Source organism: Acomys minous (assembly GCF_964271855.1).
Source record: "Acomys minous genome assembly, chromosome: 19".
Lineage (NCBI taxonomy): Eukaryota > Metazoa > Chordata > Mammalia > Rodentia > Muridae > Acomys > Acomys minous.
Window position 1 is genome coordinate 57310691 of NC_140499.1, and position 13862 is coordinate 57324552.

The 13862-nt window shown below is 39.0% G+C and overlaps 1 protein-coding gene across 6 annotated transcripts in view; it reads left to right on the forward strand.

Moving 5' to 3' along the window:
• Nucleotides 1-13862, forward strand: part of FBXW7 (F-box and WD repeat domain containing 7) — a 167466-nt gene that overhangs the window by 65876 nt on the left and 87728 nt on the right. For 2 of the 6 annotated variants that reach the window (XM_084768915.1, XM_084768916.1), the window contains exon 1: nt 5094-5221. The exons of the other annotated variants lie outside the window; for them this stretch is intronic. In XM_084768915.1, the coding sequence (XP_084625041.1) occupies nt 5186-5221 (36 nt within the window). In that variant the 5' untranslated portion in view covers nt 5094-5185. Of the gene's footprint in view, nt 1-5093; nt 5222-13862 lie in introns of those variants that run through there. 6 annotated transcript variants of the gene reach the window in all.

Below are 13862 nucleotides of genomic sequence, written 5' to 3' on the forward strand. Positions count from 1 at the left end.
CAGGACAGCCAAGGCTACACAGAGAAACCCTGTCTCAAAAAAACAAAACAAACAAACAACAACAACCCCCCCCCCAAAAAAAAGCCAAAAAAAAAAAAAAACCAAACACGAATGGATGTTGTAGACTTGTGCATGCGCACAGGAGGGATGAGCGAGCTTAAGGAACTACAGCTTTTGAGCAGGAGGGGAGTGGTTAGTGCGTCTAGTTTCTGGGCCAGGGAAGACATTCAAATGAACTGATGTCATTAGTTTGGAAATGATAAGGGAAAAGGAAGGAGTAATAAAATAAACCCTAAGTTTTGAGATTGGCACATCACCCAAGTTGGCATATACCCAGTTCTGAAAGTGTCAGTCATCTCAGTGAATAGTGAAACGCCAGTTTAGCAGGGTGAGTTCTATTGCTTATAAACACTTTATCCTGTACAGACTGTTGGTTTTGGTTTTCGTTGGTTTGGTTGGTTTTTCAACACAGGTGTTCTCTGTGTAGCCCTGGCTGTCCTGGACTTACTTTGTAAACCAGGCAGACCTCAAACTCACAGAGATCCAGCTGCCTCTGCCTCCCAAGTGCTGGGATTACAGCAGAATGCAGATTTGAGTCTTACTTATTAGTGTTTTTTTTATCAAGAATGAAGATTGCTCTTAATTTACTGCTTGTATTTATTTTTCTATAAGAAAGATATGCTTGTTTGTTCTCCATTAAACTTTTTGCAGAGGCCAGATGTGATGTGTCACATGTCATTAATACCAGCACTTGGGAGGCAAAAATAGGTGGAACTCTGAGTTCAAGGGCAGTGGTCTATATAACAGTTCTAGGATTACACAGGGCCACACTGTGAGATCTCAACAAAACAAGACCAAAGAAACGCTAAAATAAAATTCTGACAGAGACATGCCTTATAGAGAGGCTTTTGGTAAATAAATCATTAGGAAATGAAAAAAAGAAAAATAAAGTTTTGGAATAGTTATTGACCTTAATCCCAAGCCAGGAGCTGATTGAAAATGTTAAAGCAGAGAGCTGACATTGACATAAAAACTAAAAAGGTATGACTGACAGTTCCAAGGGATATTCCCAGTACGGTGGGTAAGCTGTATTGTGGGTCGGGCAGGGCTTACTGTGTTGTGGACTTCAAAGCTGCTGCCCCCCCTGGACCCTAAAGTGCCCCACACTCGCTTCTCTCTTACTTCTTGCTTCAGTGACTCTGTAGTCCACAGCACCACAGACGGTACTTTTTAAGTGCAAAATGCAACGATTTAATTTTTAATAATTTGTATTGCCAAAATTTTGATCCAGACAGGAAGGGGTAAATACATGTTACATGATGAAGTCAGCTTTATTATTGTTCAGCTTAGTTAAAGAATTAGCCACAACCAGGGATGATGTGCACTACATTCTCCTTGATAATTTGGAATTCTCATGAAGAAAATAATTTCAGTTTTGCTCTGCTAAAGGCTAAAAAGATGACTGTAGGGAAACATGTCATTTAATGGATGATGTTTTTGTCATATAGCATTATAAAAATCAATGAAACTGATTCAGTTTTTGTTTCTAAAAATAAGACGGCATATATACCAGAATTGAAATTTAATTTGATATAAAGGACCACAGATCCCAGCTTTGTAATTACAACTTGTATTTCAAATTTTAATGAATATTTCATTGTAACCGTCTTTATTAGTATTTCTTAGACCACAAGCTTAAATGGGAATTATTTGAGGCTGACTGAACATGATTGAAGTGTTCAGCAGGAATAAAACTTTGTCTCAGTGTAGATGGTCTTTATCACATAGTCACAAACACTGAAGAAGTAAAACACTTGATAGCTCTGAGCATCCTTAAAAGCTATAACAGAAGCAGCTCTGTTACACAGTGCTGCAAAGATTAGTCAGTGGGTAATGTGCTTGCCCACTGTATGGGGATCAGGGCTTTGATCCCCAGTGCCCAGGTAAAAAGTCAGGCTGGTGGTATGTACCTGTAATGCCTGGACTGGAGAGACAGGTAGGGTGGGGCGGGGGTAGTAAGGAGAATTCCTGGGGCTTGCTGGCCAAGCAGTGTAGCTAAATTGATAAGCTCTAGGCTCAGTAGGAAATACTGTCCTGAGCCAGAAGTGGTAGTGTATGCCTTTAATCCCATACTTGGGAGGCAGAGGTGGGGAGATCACTGAGCTTGAGGCCAGCTGGGTCTACAGAGTGAGTTCCAGGACAGCTACTTAATAGAGAGATCTTGTCTCAAAAAAAGACTGAAATAAATTAGGAAAGAAAGTGAGAAGGAAGGAAGGAGGAAGGAAAGAAAGAGAGAAAGACATACTGTTTCAAAATATGAGATTAAGAAAGATACTTAATGTTGAGTTATACCCTCCACGTGTACACATGTGCAAACAACCCTGTATATACCCATGCATAGATAATCAGTCACACATATGGTCCACATACACACAAATAATATACAATCTATCTTTCTCTGAAAAGAGTGAAGCTCTGCAAAACCAGGTTCTGAAAATAAGCATGTGGCACTCAGAAACTTCTGTGGTTTTGAATTCTGTGCCAATAACAACCAATAAGCATTCTAATAAAATACCAGGTAAACATGGCCACCCAGTGTCAGTTCTAGGTCTTACAAATTAGGGCATATTTGTACAGCTGATAAAATTGTTGAAATTAATGAAGGGCTCTATCTAGGATATAGTCTTTTTATCATTGCCACATACCTGTAGAAATAAACATGGAGGAAGCATTTCTTTACCTGTACCCAAAGCATTGCTAGGAAGTTTAACATGGAAAGCCTAGTGATTGAAGCCATTAGCCAGCCTGTAGTTGTTTTTTTCTTTACAAGTTTTTTTAGACTGTTCATTTAGTGAATGTATGTATATGTATGCATGCATGCCATGGTGCATGTATGGACACCAGTAGACAATTCGCAGGAGACTTTTTCTGTCATGTGGGTTCTGGAAAATGAACTCAGATAATCAGACATGGCAGCAAGTGCCCCTCTGGCCCTTCAGTTGTATTCATTTTTTTTAAAAAGATGTATTTATTTACTATGTATAATATATGGTGTTCTGCCTACATGTATACCTGCAGGCCAGAAGAGGACACCAGATCTCATTATAGATGGTTGTGAGCCACCTTGTGGTTGCCGGGAATTGAACTCAGGACCTCTAGAAGAACAGCCAGTGCTCTTAACCTCTGAGCCATCTCTCCAGCCCTTCAGTTGTATTCTTAATGCCATTATTGATACTGCCCTCTTAGTGAGAAAAATGGCTTCTAATGGTGTGTTGACTAATTTTCATGTCAACTTGACATAAGTTATATTCAGTTATTTGAGAAGGAATATTTGCTTCCATAGGATTTATTTGTAGACAGATCTGTAGGGCATTTTCTTGACTGATGTGGCAGGGCTGGTTTACTGCTGGTGATACCACCCCAAGGCCTGGATGGTATAAGGAAGCAGGCCAAGCAAGCCATGGAAAGCAAGCCAGTACACAGTACTTTCCCAGGGCCCCTGCATCAGCTCCTGCCTCTACATTCTTACTTTAAGTTCCTGTCCTGACTTCTCTCATGGTGTACTGGATGTAAAACTAAGCTGAAATAAACCCTTGCTTCCCCAAGTTTCTTTGGTCATGGTGTTTTATCACAGCTATAGAAATCCTGAAATAGACGTACTTACATTACTGAAAAATATGGTGGACTAAAGTGACCTTACCATTATACCAGCTTTATCTCTCAGTGATGAACACACAAATTAATTCACACTATAGAAATGTTTTATAGAGGAATAAGCTGTAATTTCTAGTCCCAGTGTTTTGTCATTGATTCTTTATGTGTTAACATACATTTTAATTAATATTTTTCTTCGGTATTATAAGTGTTCCAAGCTTTTCTCTCATATGAAAGGGACGCAGTTATGAGCACTTACTGCTTTTGCAAATCATTCTGAACACCCATATGGCCTCCTACAGCTGTCTGTACCTCAAGTTTCAGGAGGTCTAAAACCTTCTTTTGTGCTTGAAAGCACCAGGCACCTACAGTATATACATACATATATATACATACATACATACATGCAGGCAAACACTCAGGCCCATAAAATGAAGATAAATCTCTTTGTATAACTTTAGCGTGTATAGCTTATCATCGGTTTGTTAGAATTATTGTACATTTCACTTCGTATACATGCTGATTTAGACATAACCATTTCACTGTAGTAGAATAGAGGAGATTTGTAATTATCCAACCTTGTGAGCTGTTTGTGGGAAGCGGGAACAGTACCTGGCTCATCTGCTAGTATAGTAAATGCATAGGATCCAGGCAAACCTAATGACTGAGGTTTGGCTGTTTTATACTGCTTATTAATAGCATCCTTTTGAACATTGAAGCGGTTTATTTAAAACAGAGCAATGCTTGGAGTGTAGCTAATACTCAGCAAACATTACTGTCTGTGTGTCAGCACTGTGACTTGAAGACCACTCTATTCCCATCCTTAGTTGTTTTTAGAGAAAAATGAAGCCAAATTTAGGTGTAAGTTCAGAAGTGGAGTAGTAAACACGCATACCTGTGTACACTCAGGATATTGGATTCTCTTACTAACTTAAGGCTTTCCTTAGTTGATATATGTTTCATTTGTTCACACTTTTTCTACTTTGATTATGATGGCGGTGATGGTGATGACAGATTGGCAGGGAAACCTTTAATGTAAATTCTTACTCTAGTTAGACTACTTCCACGTGAAAATGCAGGATGCTGCCCCCAAGATTGTGTCAGCAGGTTCATTCATACCTAATTGCTCATTTCTAGTAGCATATGACAAATTTTTTTTAGCTAAGCTATAGTACTTACACATTGCCAGTTCATTGTTTACTTAAAAAAAAAACACACACATGGCATTTATCCCGGTATAAGTGCAATATACTGAGTTGCTTGCTTTATGTTGGCTATGAGTTTTCTTTCATGACAATTTGTAAATTAATACATAGGTAATCTACATATTATAAAGTCAATTCCTTTTTTGGTTTTCCTTTACATTTTTAAAAAAAATGATCATTATTTTATTGTTTAGTGATAAAAATATAGCAACAATTTTTTCTTTCTTTCCCTAGTTTGTCTTCTGGTAGGAGGAATTGAGATTTGTTCGTGTTGTCTGCAGTCATTTACCTCACAGCCCTGTTACTTGCTATGCTAGAGGATATGCATGGTAGATTTAGGAGAGATGTATGACTTTATAGAGGTAACTATATTCTTTTATGTTTTGCAGATTTAAGAAGCAGAGTTTATAGGATTTGACATTGCATAATGCCTCACTTCTATAAGTTTTGAACTGTCTGTAATAATTTAGATTGCATATCCAAACATGTTTATTTTTTAAAGATTTATTTACTATGTATACAGTGTTTTTCTTGCATATATGTCTGCACACCAGAAGAGGGTACCAAATCACATTATAGATGGTTATGAGCCACCATGTGGTTGCTAGGAATTGAACTCAGGACCTTTGGAAGAGCAGGCAGTGCTCTTAACCTCTGAGCCATCTCTCCAGCCCCCAAACATGTTTATACTAGGCAATGAGCTTTGAAAAGTTCTGCGCTGTTTCTTTTCATAGTTGTTATATTCCAGTGAGATTCCGTTATATGCTGTACTTCTTTTCATGGTTGCTATATTTCAATGGTGTTAAGAAACCTAAAGGGAGTGTGCGTGCATGCGTGTGTGTGTGTGTGTGTGTGTGTGTGTGTGTGTGTGTGTGTTTAGTTATTTTCACAAATAAAAAAAAAGAAAATGATATGTTAAATGCTGACATGCCATTAATACTTGTGAAGAAATATGTAAAAAATTAAAAGGTGAAGAAAGTGTACTTTGTCAAATAACCTCAGGCATGTATTCAAATGTTAGGACCTTGTCAGGGAGCAAATCCCATGTTACTGAGTATGTAAATCAATCATATGTATGACATATGACTAAGCTGGATCTTTTGTTTACTCATTTGTTCTTCCCATTAGTACTTACTGAATTTCAAGGGCAGAACTATATCTTCTTGGTCATATAAGCTTTTTTCCTCCTTAGACTTAGTATGTGTAAACCATAGCCAAATATCAAGTAACTGATAGTAGGTTTAACTTTGTTTGTTTGTTTGTTTGTTTGTTTTGGTCATACATCTGCTTTAAAAGATAGTTGGTTTGTTGCTTCTCATGCATCTATTTCAGTTGCCTGGTGAAATAATTATGATTTTTGTTTTGTTGTGTTGTTTTTCAAGACAGGTTTTCTCTATGTAACAGCCCTGGCTGCCCTAGACTCACTTTGTATACCAGACTGATCTCAAACTCACAGAGATCCACCTGCCTCTGCCTCCCGAGTGCTGGGATTGAAGGCATGCACTGCATGCCCTGTGTAATTGTAATTAAAAAAAAAAAATTCTACCTTGCTTATAGTGGTAGGAAAATGAAGCAAAGAATACACATCAAAAAAGCATTTATATGATCATACTTTAAAGTACTTAAAATTTTTAAGTATTAGAAAAGTATATTGGCTAAACTTTGCAGTTCTTAAAATAAAATGAAAGGATTCCTTTTGTATTATTTACTTTTCATGTTACTGTGATAAAACACCCTTAGCAAAAGCAACTTAAGGGAGAAAGGACATATTTTGGCACACAGTTGATTATGGTCTGTCACGAAGGGGAATTCCTAGTGGTAAGGTTGCTTTCTTAGTGAAGAGTTGGTATTGAACTCTTGCTTCCCAGCATCTCTTCTCCTTTCTGGATCCAGCCTGTAAGGTAATGGTACCTCCCAGTTTTAGAGTGGCCTTCCCAGCTCAGAAAACCTAGTCAGGCGCAGGCATGGCCAAAGGCTGCTTTCCTGGGTGATTCTAGGTCCTGTTAATTTGACAGTATAGATGATCACACTTTCCAGATGCTAATGGAATCTGATTTTTCAAAAGACTGCATGATTATGACATAGGATCATGCTCACACACACATAGATGTAGAGGGCAGAAGGCAGCCTCGGATGTTAGTCTTCAGGCACTGTCCACCTTGTTGTTTTTGTGACAGTGAGCCCCAGGGACCTTCCTGTCTCCTCTGCTGGAATTAGAAGCACTATCATGTCTGCCTTTTTACCTGGGCTCTGGGGAGTGAGCATAGGTCCTTTGTGAGTGTCAAGTACTTTACTGGTGGAACTGTCTCTCTAGCCCACTCGCCTTATTTTTTAAGTTTGAATTTATAAGCACAACTAGAAATGATTTTCTGACACCTTACAGTTTGAATTTCTATAAGCAGGCACCCTTTCCTCACCAGCTGAATAGTGGATAAGGAGGTGTGTAAAGCTACTTAACTGACTTGAAGATGAGTGTAAATATTGTGCCAAGTAGTTTCTAACAGAAGCATTAAGACGGACATCCCATGCTTTACAGTAGTATGCTCTATCAGTTTCTGCATCTCATTCTGCTCTACCCTGAGATCACACATACTGTTATTACCGGGTTCCCTCAGCTCTTGTGTGTTAGCTGAGATACTTCAAATGGGTTTGCAGAATAGTTCATCAAGCAATTTATCAAATAAAAGTTGCCCTAAGCAGACAGGAGAGGGCTAACCAAGAGGGATAGCCTGTAGGTCTCAGGCTATGAGGATTGTTTTAATTTGTGTGTGTGTGTGTGTGTGTGTGTGTGTGTGTGTGTGTGTGTCCTCTATTTATGTCCTCTTCCTTCAACCTTTTGATCCATGGTTTTATAAAACAGGCTGTTGCTGTTTTGATCTTCTCCCAATATATGCACCACTGCTAACTTGCTTGTGGTCTGGTATCCTGAAAATAGGACACATGACCATTTGTTAGCTCTGATATCCTGTTACTATAGAGCTAAGATTAAACAATGCAGGCCTAGGGGATTCTAAGATGGTGGCGAGTGGTGTGGACCTTGTTTAGAAGCCAGAGGAATCGAGTCAGGGAATTGGGCTGATTTCGTAACCAGGAATACCAAGCTTCCTACCCCACTACAGCAGGAGCATTCCACAGTTTGGAAGGAAGAAACTACAGAAAACCTGAGCAGCCCTGAACACAAGAAGAGCATGGACCCTCTGGAGAGCAGACCATCTCAGCAGCAGTGGTGGCTGCTGCAGGGGCAGCAGCTGAGGTTGGCAGCTGGGAACAGCTTACAAGGAACCCACCGGCAGAAGTGATTGACTTGAGGTCTGGTAAGAATTGCTGTGGGAAAAAGGACTCAACACGTGGTTTGGGTCCCGAGACCCTAACTGGACTCAGTGTGTGGTTTGGGTCCCGGGACCCAAATGTGACTCAGCTCATGGTTTGGGTTTGGGTTTGGGTTCAGAGATGCTAATTGGGCGCAGCTTGGGGTTTGGGCCTCGTGATGCTAACTGGACTCAGCGATTGGTCTGGGTCCCAAGACACTACCTGGAACCGCAGACCAGGGGAGCATCAGAGCTCCAGGACTAGGGAACTCTCAAGGAGACAGGGAATGAATGGAGTGGCCCTTAGACCCCCTCCATTCGACCCAAACCAGTTCCCGGAGAGCCCCGGTGCCACGCGGGGGTCCAGAAGGCTGAGGACACTTTGGCTGGACTCAGCGCACATTCTGAGAATCTAGATGCTTCTAGGACCCACAGTAAAGGGGAGCAGGAGATCACTGTCTGGGAGAGACCCATACTGAGGGTCTGGCCTGCTGCCATCCAGACCAATAAAGGAAGAATCAGAGCTCCTGACCTAGGGAAATCGTAAGAAAACAGGTAAATCTCCCTTCAGACTCCCTTCACCCGATGCCAGAAGCTACCCCCCAAAAATACAGACAGTAAGATGACTAAAGGCCAGCTTAAAATCATAAACAACAAAAACAATAACAACAACAAAACCCCAAAACAATATGGCATCTCTAGGTCCCAGCTAGCCCAAAGAAAGCAATCCAGAGAACTCAAACACAACTGAAATACAAGAAAATGACCTCAAATCCTTAGTAAAGATGATGATAATGGAGGAAACAAAATTTGTAATCAAATGCAGGAAGACACAGCCAAACAGGTGGAAGACATAAAGAGGCCTATAGAGAGGCACTGGAAAAAATTCAGGTAAATACAAACAACTAGATGAAGGGAATCAATAAAACTGTTCAAGCTCTGAAGGCCTATAAAGAGGCAATGGAAAAAACTCAGGAATATACAAATAATCAGATGAAAGAAATCAGTAAAACAGTTCAAGATCTGAAGATGAAAAAGGATACAATGATAAAGACACAGAAGAAAAACAGAAACTAGAGAGCTCAGGAGAGGAAGGCGAACAACACAGAGGCGAGCTTTTCTAACAGAATCCAAGAGATAGAGGCACGAATCTCGGGTCTAGAAGATACAATCATAGATCTTGGAGGAACTGTTAAAGAAAACGCTAAATCTGGAAAATTCCTGACACAAAACATCCAAGAAAACAATGACACCATGAAAAGAAGAAACCTGAGGATAATAGGTATTGAGGACAGAGAAGCTGTCAGACTCGAAGGCCCAAAAATATTTTCAACAAAATCATAGAAGAAAATTTCCCCAATTTAAAGAAGGAGCTTATAAACATAGAAGAGGCCTACAGAATACCAGATAGAATGGACCAGAAAAGAAAAATTTCCCGTCACATAATAAAACACAATAGAACAAAGAAAAAATATTAAAAGCTGCAAGAGAAAAAGGCCAAGTAACATTTAATGGCAAACCTATCAGACATCTCAGCAGGACCATAGAAGCCATAATGGCCTGGACAGAAGTCCTGCAAACCCTAAGAGACCACAGATGCCAGGCCAGACTACTATACCCAGTGAAACTATCAGTAAACATTGAGAGAGAAAATAAAATATTCCATAACAAAAACAAATTCAAACTACCTATCCACAATTCCAGCTTTACAGAAGATAATAGAAGGAAAACTCCACCCCAAAGGGACAAGCTAAAATCAAAACTACACAGGAAATAGATAACTGTACCATCCCCAAAACACAACCACACAAACTCTACTGAAACCAACATCAAAATTAAGGGTCTTAACAGTCACTGGTCATTAATATCTCTCAATGTCAATGGTCTCAATTCTCTAATAAAAAGACACAGACTAACTGAATGGATACATAAACAAGATTCAACATTCTTCTGCATTCAAGAAACACATCTCACCCACAAGGATAGACACTACCTCAGGGTAAAAGGCTGGAAAAAAATATTTCAAGTAAATGGTCACAAGAAGCAAGCTGGTGTGGCCATTTTAATATCTAACAAAATAGGCTTTCAACCAAAATTAATCAAAAGATATGAGGAAAGACATTTCATACTCATCAAAGGTAAAATCAACCAAGATGACATCACAATTCTGAACATCTATGCTCCCAATACAAGGCCACTCACATTTGTAAAAGAACTATCAAAAAGCTTAAACTACACATCAGTCCCCACACAATAATAGTGGGAGACTTCAACACCCTACTCTCACTGAAGGACAGGTCATCGAAACAGAAACTAAGCCGAGAAATAACGACGTTAACCAACGTCATGAATCAAATGGATCTAACAGATATCTACAGAACTTTTGACCCAAAACACAAAGGAATATACCTTCTTCTCAGCACTCCATGGAACTGTCTCCAAAATTGATCGCATAGTAGGTCGCAAAGCAAGCCTCAACAGATACAAGAAGATTGAAATAATACCTTGTATCCTATCAGACCACCATGGTCTTAGGCTGCATTTCAACAACAACAGAAGTAACAAAAAGTCTACACATACATGGAAACTAACCAACTCTGCTTAATGACACCTGGATCAGGGAAGAAATAAGAAAGAAATAGTGGGCTTCCTGAAATTCAGTGAAAACGAAGGAACAACATACCCAAATTTGTGGGACACACTGAAAGCAGTGCTAAGAGGAAAATTCATAGTACTAAGTGCCTTTATAAAAAAATTGGAAACATCCAACATGAGGAACTTAAGGAAGCCCTAGAAAACATTTGGAAGCCCTAGGAAAAAAAGAAGCAGAACACCCAAGAGGAGTAGACATCTGGAAATAATCAAACTCAGGGCTGAAATCAATAAATTAGAAACAAAGAGAGCAATCCAAAGAATCAACAAAGCCCGGAGTTGGTTCTTTGAGAAAATCAATAAGATAGACAAACCATTAGCCAAACTAACTAAAAAGCAGAGAGATACTATCCAAATCAACAAAATCAGAAATGAAAAGGGAGACATAACAACAGACACTGAAGAAATACAAAGAAACATAAGATCCTACTTCAAAGGCATATATGCCACAAAAATTGAAAGTCTAAGGGAAATGGATGATTTTCTTGACCAATTCCACTTGCCAAAATTGAGTCAAGAACAGATAAACAAACTAAGTAGTCCTATTTCTTCTACAGAAATAGAAGCAATCATTGATAGTCTCCCAGCCAAAAAAAAACCCAGGACCAGATGGTTTCAGTACAGAATTCTACCAGATATTCAAGGATGAGCTAATACCAACACTCTTCAAGCTACTTCAAAAGATAGAAATGGATGGAACATTACCAAATTCATTCTATGAGGCCACAGTCACTTTGATACCTAAACCTCACAAAGACCCAATAAAGAAAGAGAATTTCAGATCAATTTCTCTTATGAACGTGGATGCAAAGATACTCAATAAAATACTTTCAAAGTGAATACAAGAACTCATCAAAGACATCATTCACCATGACCAGGTAGGCTTCATTCCAGGCATGCGGGGATGGTTTAATATATGGAAATCTGTCAATGTAATCTGCCATATTAACAAACTGAAAGTTAAAAAAAAAAAAAAACCAAACCATACATGATTATCTCCTTAGATGCAGAGAAAGCATTTGATAAAATCCAACACCCATTTATATTGAAAGTTTTGTAGAGGTCAGGGACACAAGGCACATACCCCAACATAGTAAAGGCTATATACAGCAAGCCAATAGCCAAAATCAAATTAAATGGAGAGATACTCAAGGAAATTCCTCTAAAAGCAGGGATCAAGCAAGGCTCCCTACTCTCTCCATATCTCTTCAATATAGTACTGGAAATTCTAGCCAGAGCAATAAGAACAAAAGGAGATCAAGGGGATTCAAATGGGAAAGGAGGAAGACAAATTATACCTATTTGCAGATGATATGATAGTGTACATAAGTGACCACCAAAATTCCACCAGAAAGCTCCTACAGCTGACAAACACCTTCAGCAAAATGGTTGGATACAGAATTAACAAAGTCAGTAGCCTTCCTATATATAAATGACAATCATGCAGTGGAAGAAATTAGGGAAACTACACCCTTCATGATAGCCACAAGCAATATAAAATATCTGGGAGTAACTCTAACCAAACAGATGGAAGGACTTGTTTGAAAAAAATTTCAAATCTCTGAAGAAAGAGATTGAAGCTGACAGACATCAGGAGATGGAAAGATCTCCCTTGTTCATGGATCGGGAGAATTAACTTAGTAAAAATAGCCATCTTACCAAAAGCAATTTAGAGATTCAATGCAATCCCTACCAAAATACCTACACAACTTTTAAAGACATTGAAAGATCAATTCTAAACTTCATATGGAAAAAGAAAAAGCCTAGAATAGCTAAAACAATCCTGTACAATAAAACATTCTGCGGAGGAATCTCCATACCTGATCTCAAGATGTACTATAGAGCAACAGTAAACAAAACAGCACAGTACTGGTCCAGCAATAGGCTGGTTGACCAATGGAATCGAATTGAAGACCCAGAAATAAATCTACACACATATTGGCAGTTGATTTTTGACAAAGAAGCCAAATCAATGGAAAAGGATAGCATCTTTAACAAATAGTGCTTGTCTAACTGGATGTCTATATGTAGAAAGATGCAATTAGATCTGTATTTATCACCATGCATGAAACTGAAGTCCAGATGGATTAAAGACCTCAACATAAAACCAGAGACACTAAATTGGTTAGAAGATAGAGTGGGGAAGAGTCTGGAACACATTGGCATAGGAAACAATTTCCTGAACGAAAGTCCAACAGCCCAGGCCTTAACATCAACAATTAAAAAATGGGACCTCATGAGGCTGAGAAGTTTCTGTAAAGCAGAACAAAGCATCAACCCACAGCATGGGAAAAGATCTTCACCAACCCTACATCTGACAAAAGGCTAATATCCAAAATATATAAAGAACTCAAGAAACTAAACACCACCAAACCCAATAACCCAATTAAGAAATGGGGCTCAGAACTAAATAGAGAGTTCTCAACAGAGGAGTATTAAAGGGCTGAGAAACACTTAAAAAAATGTTCAGTGTCTTTAGTCACCAGAGAAATTCAAATCAAAATGACTCTGAGATTCCATCTTATTCCCATCAGAATGGCTAAGATCAAAAACTCAAGTGTGAGCACATGCTGGCAAGGATGTGGAGAAAGGGGAACACTCATTCATTGCTGGTGGGAATGCAAACTTGTACAACCACTTTGAAAATCTATCTGTGGTTATCTCAGAAAACTGGGAATAGGACTTCCTCAAGACCTAGCTATTCCGCTCCTTGGAATATACCCAGAAGATGCTCCAGCACACAACAAGGACATATGCTCAACCATATTCTTAGCGAGCTTATTCACAATAGCCAGAACCTGGAAACAGCCTATGTGTCCCTCAGTAGAAGAATGAATAAAGAAACTGGTACATTTACACTATAGAATATTACTTAGCTATTAAAAGCAAGGAAATTCTGGAACTAGAAATGATCACAATGAGTTAACCCAGAAGCAGAAAGATTCAAATGGTATATACTCACTTATAGTTGGACACTAGCCCAAGGGTCATGTCTCATGAAAGACCTCACTTACCACGAAATTGGGATAGATGAGAGGACATC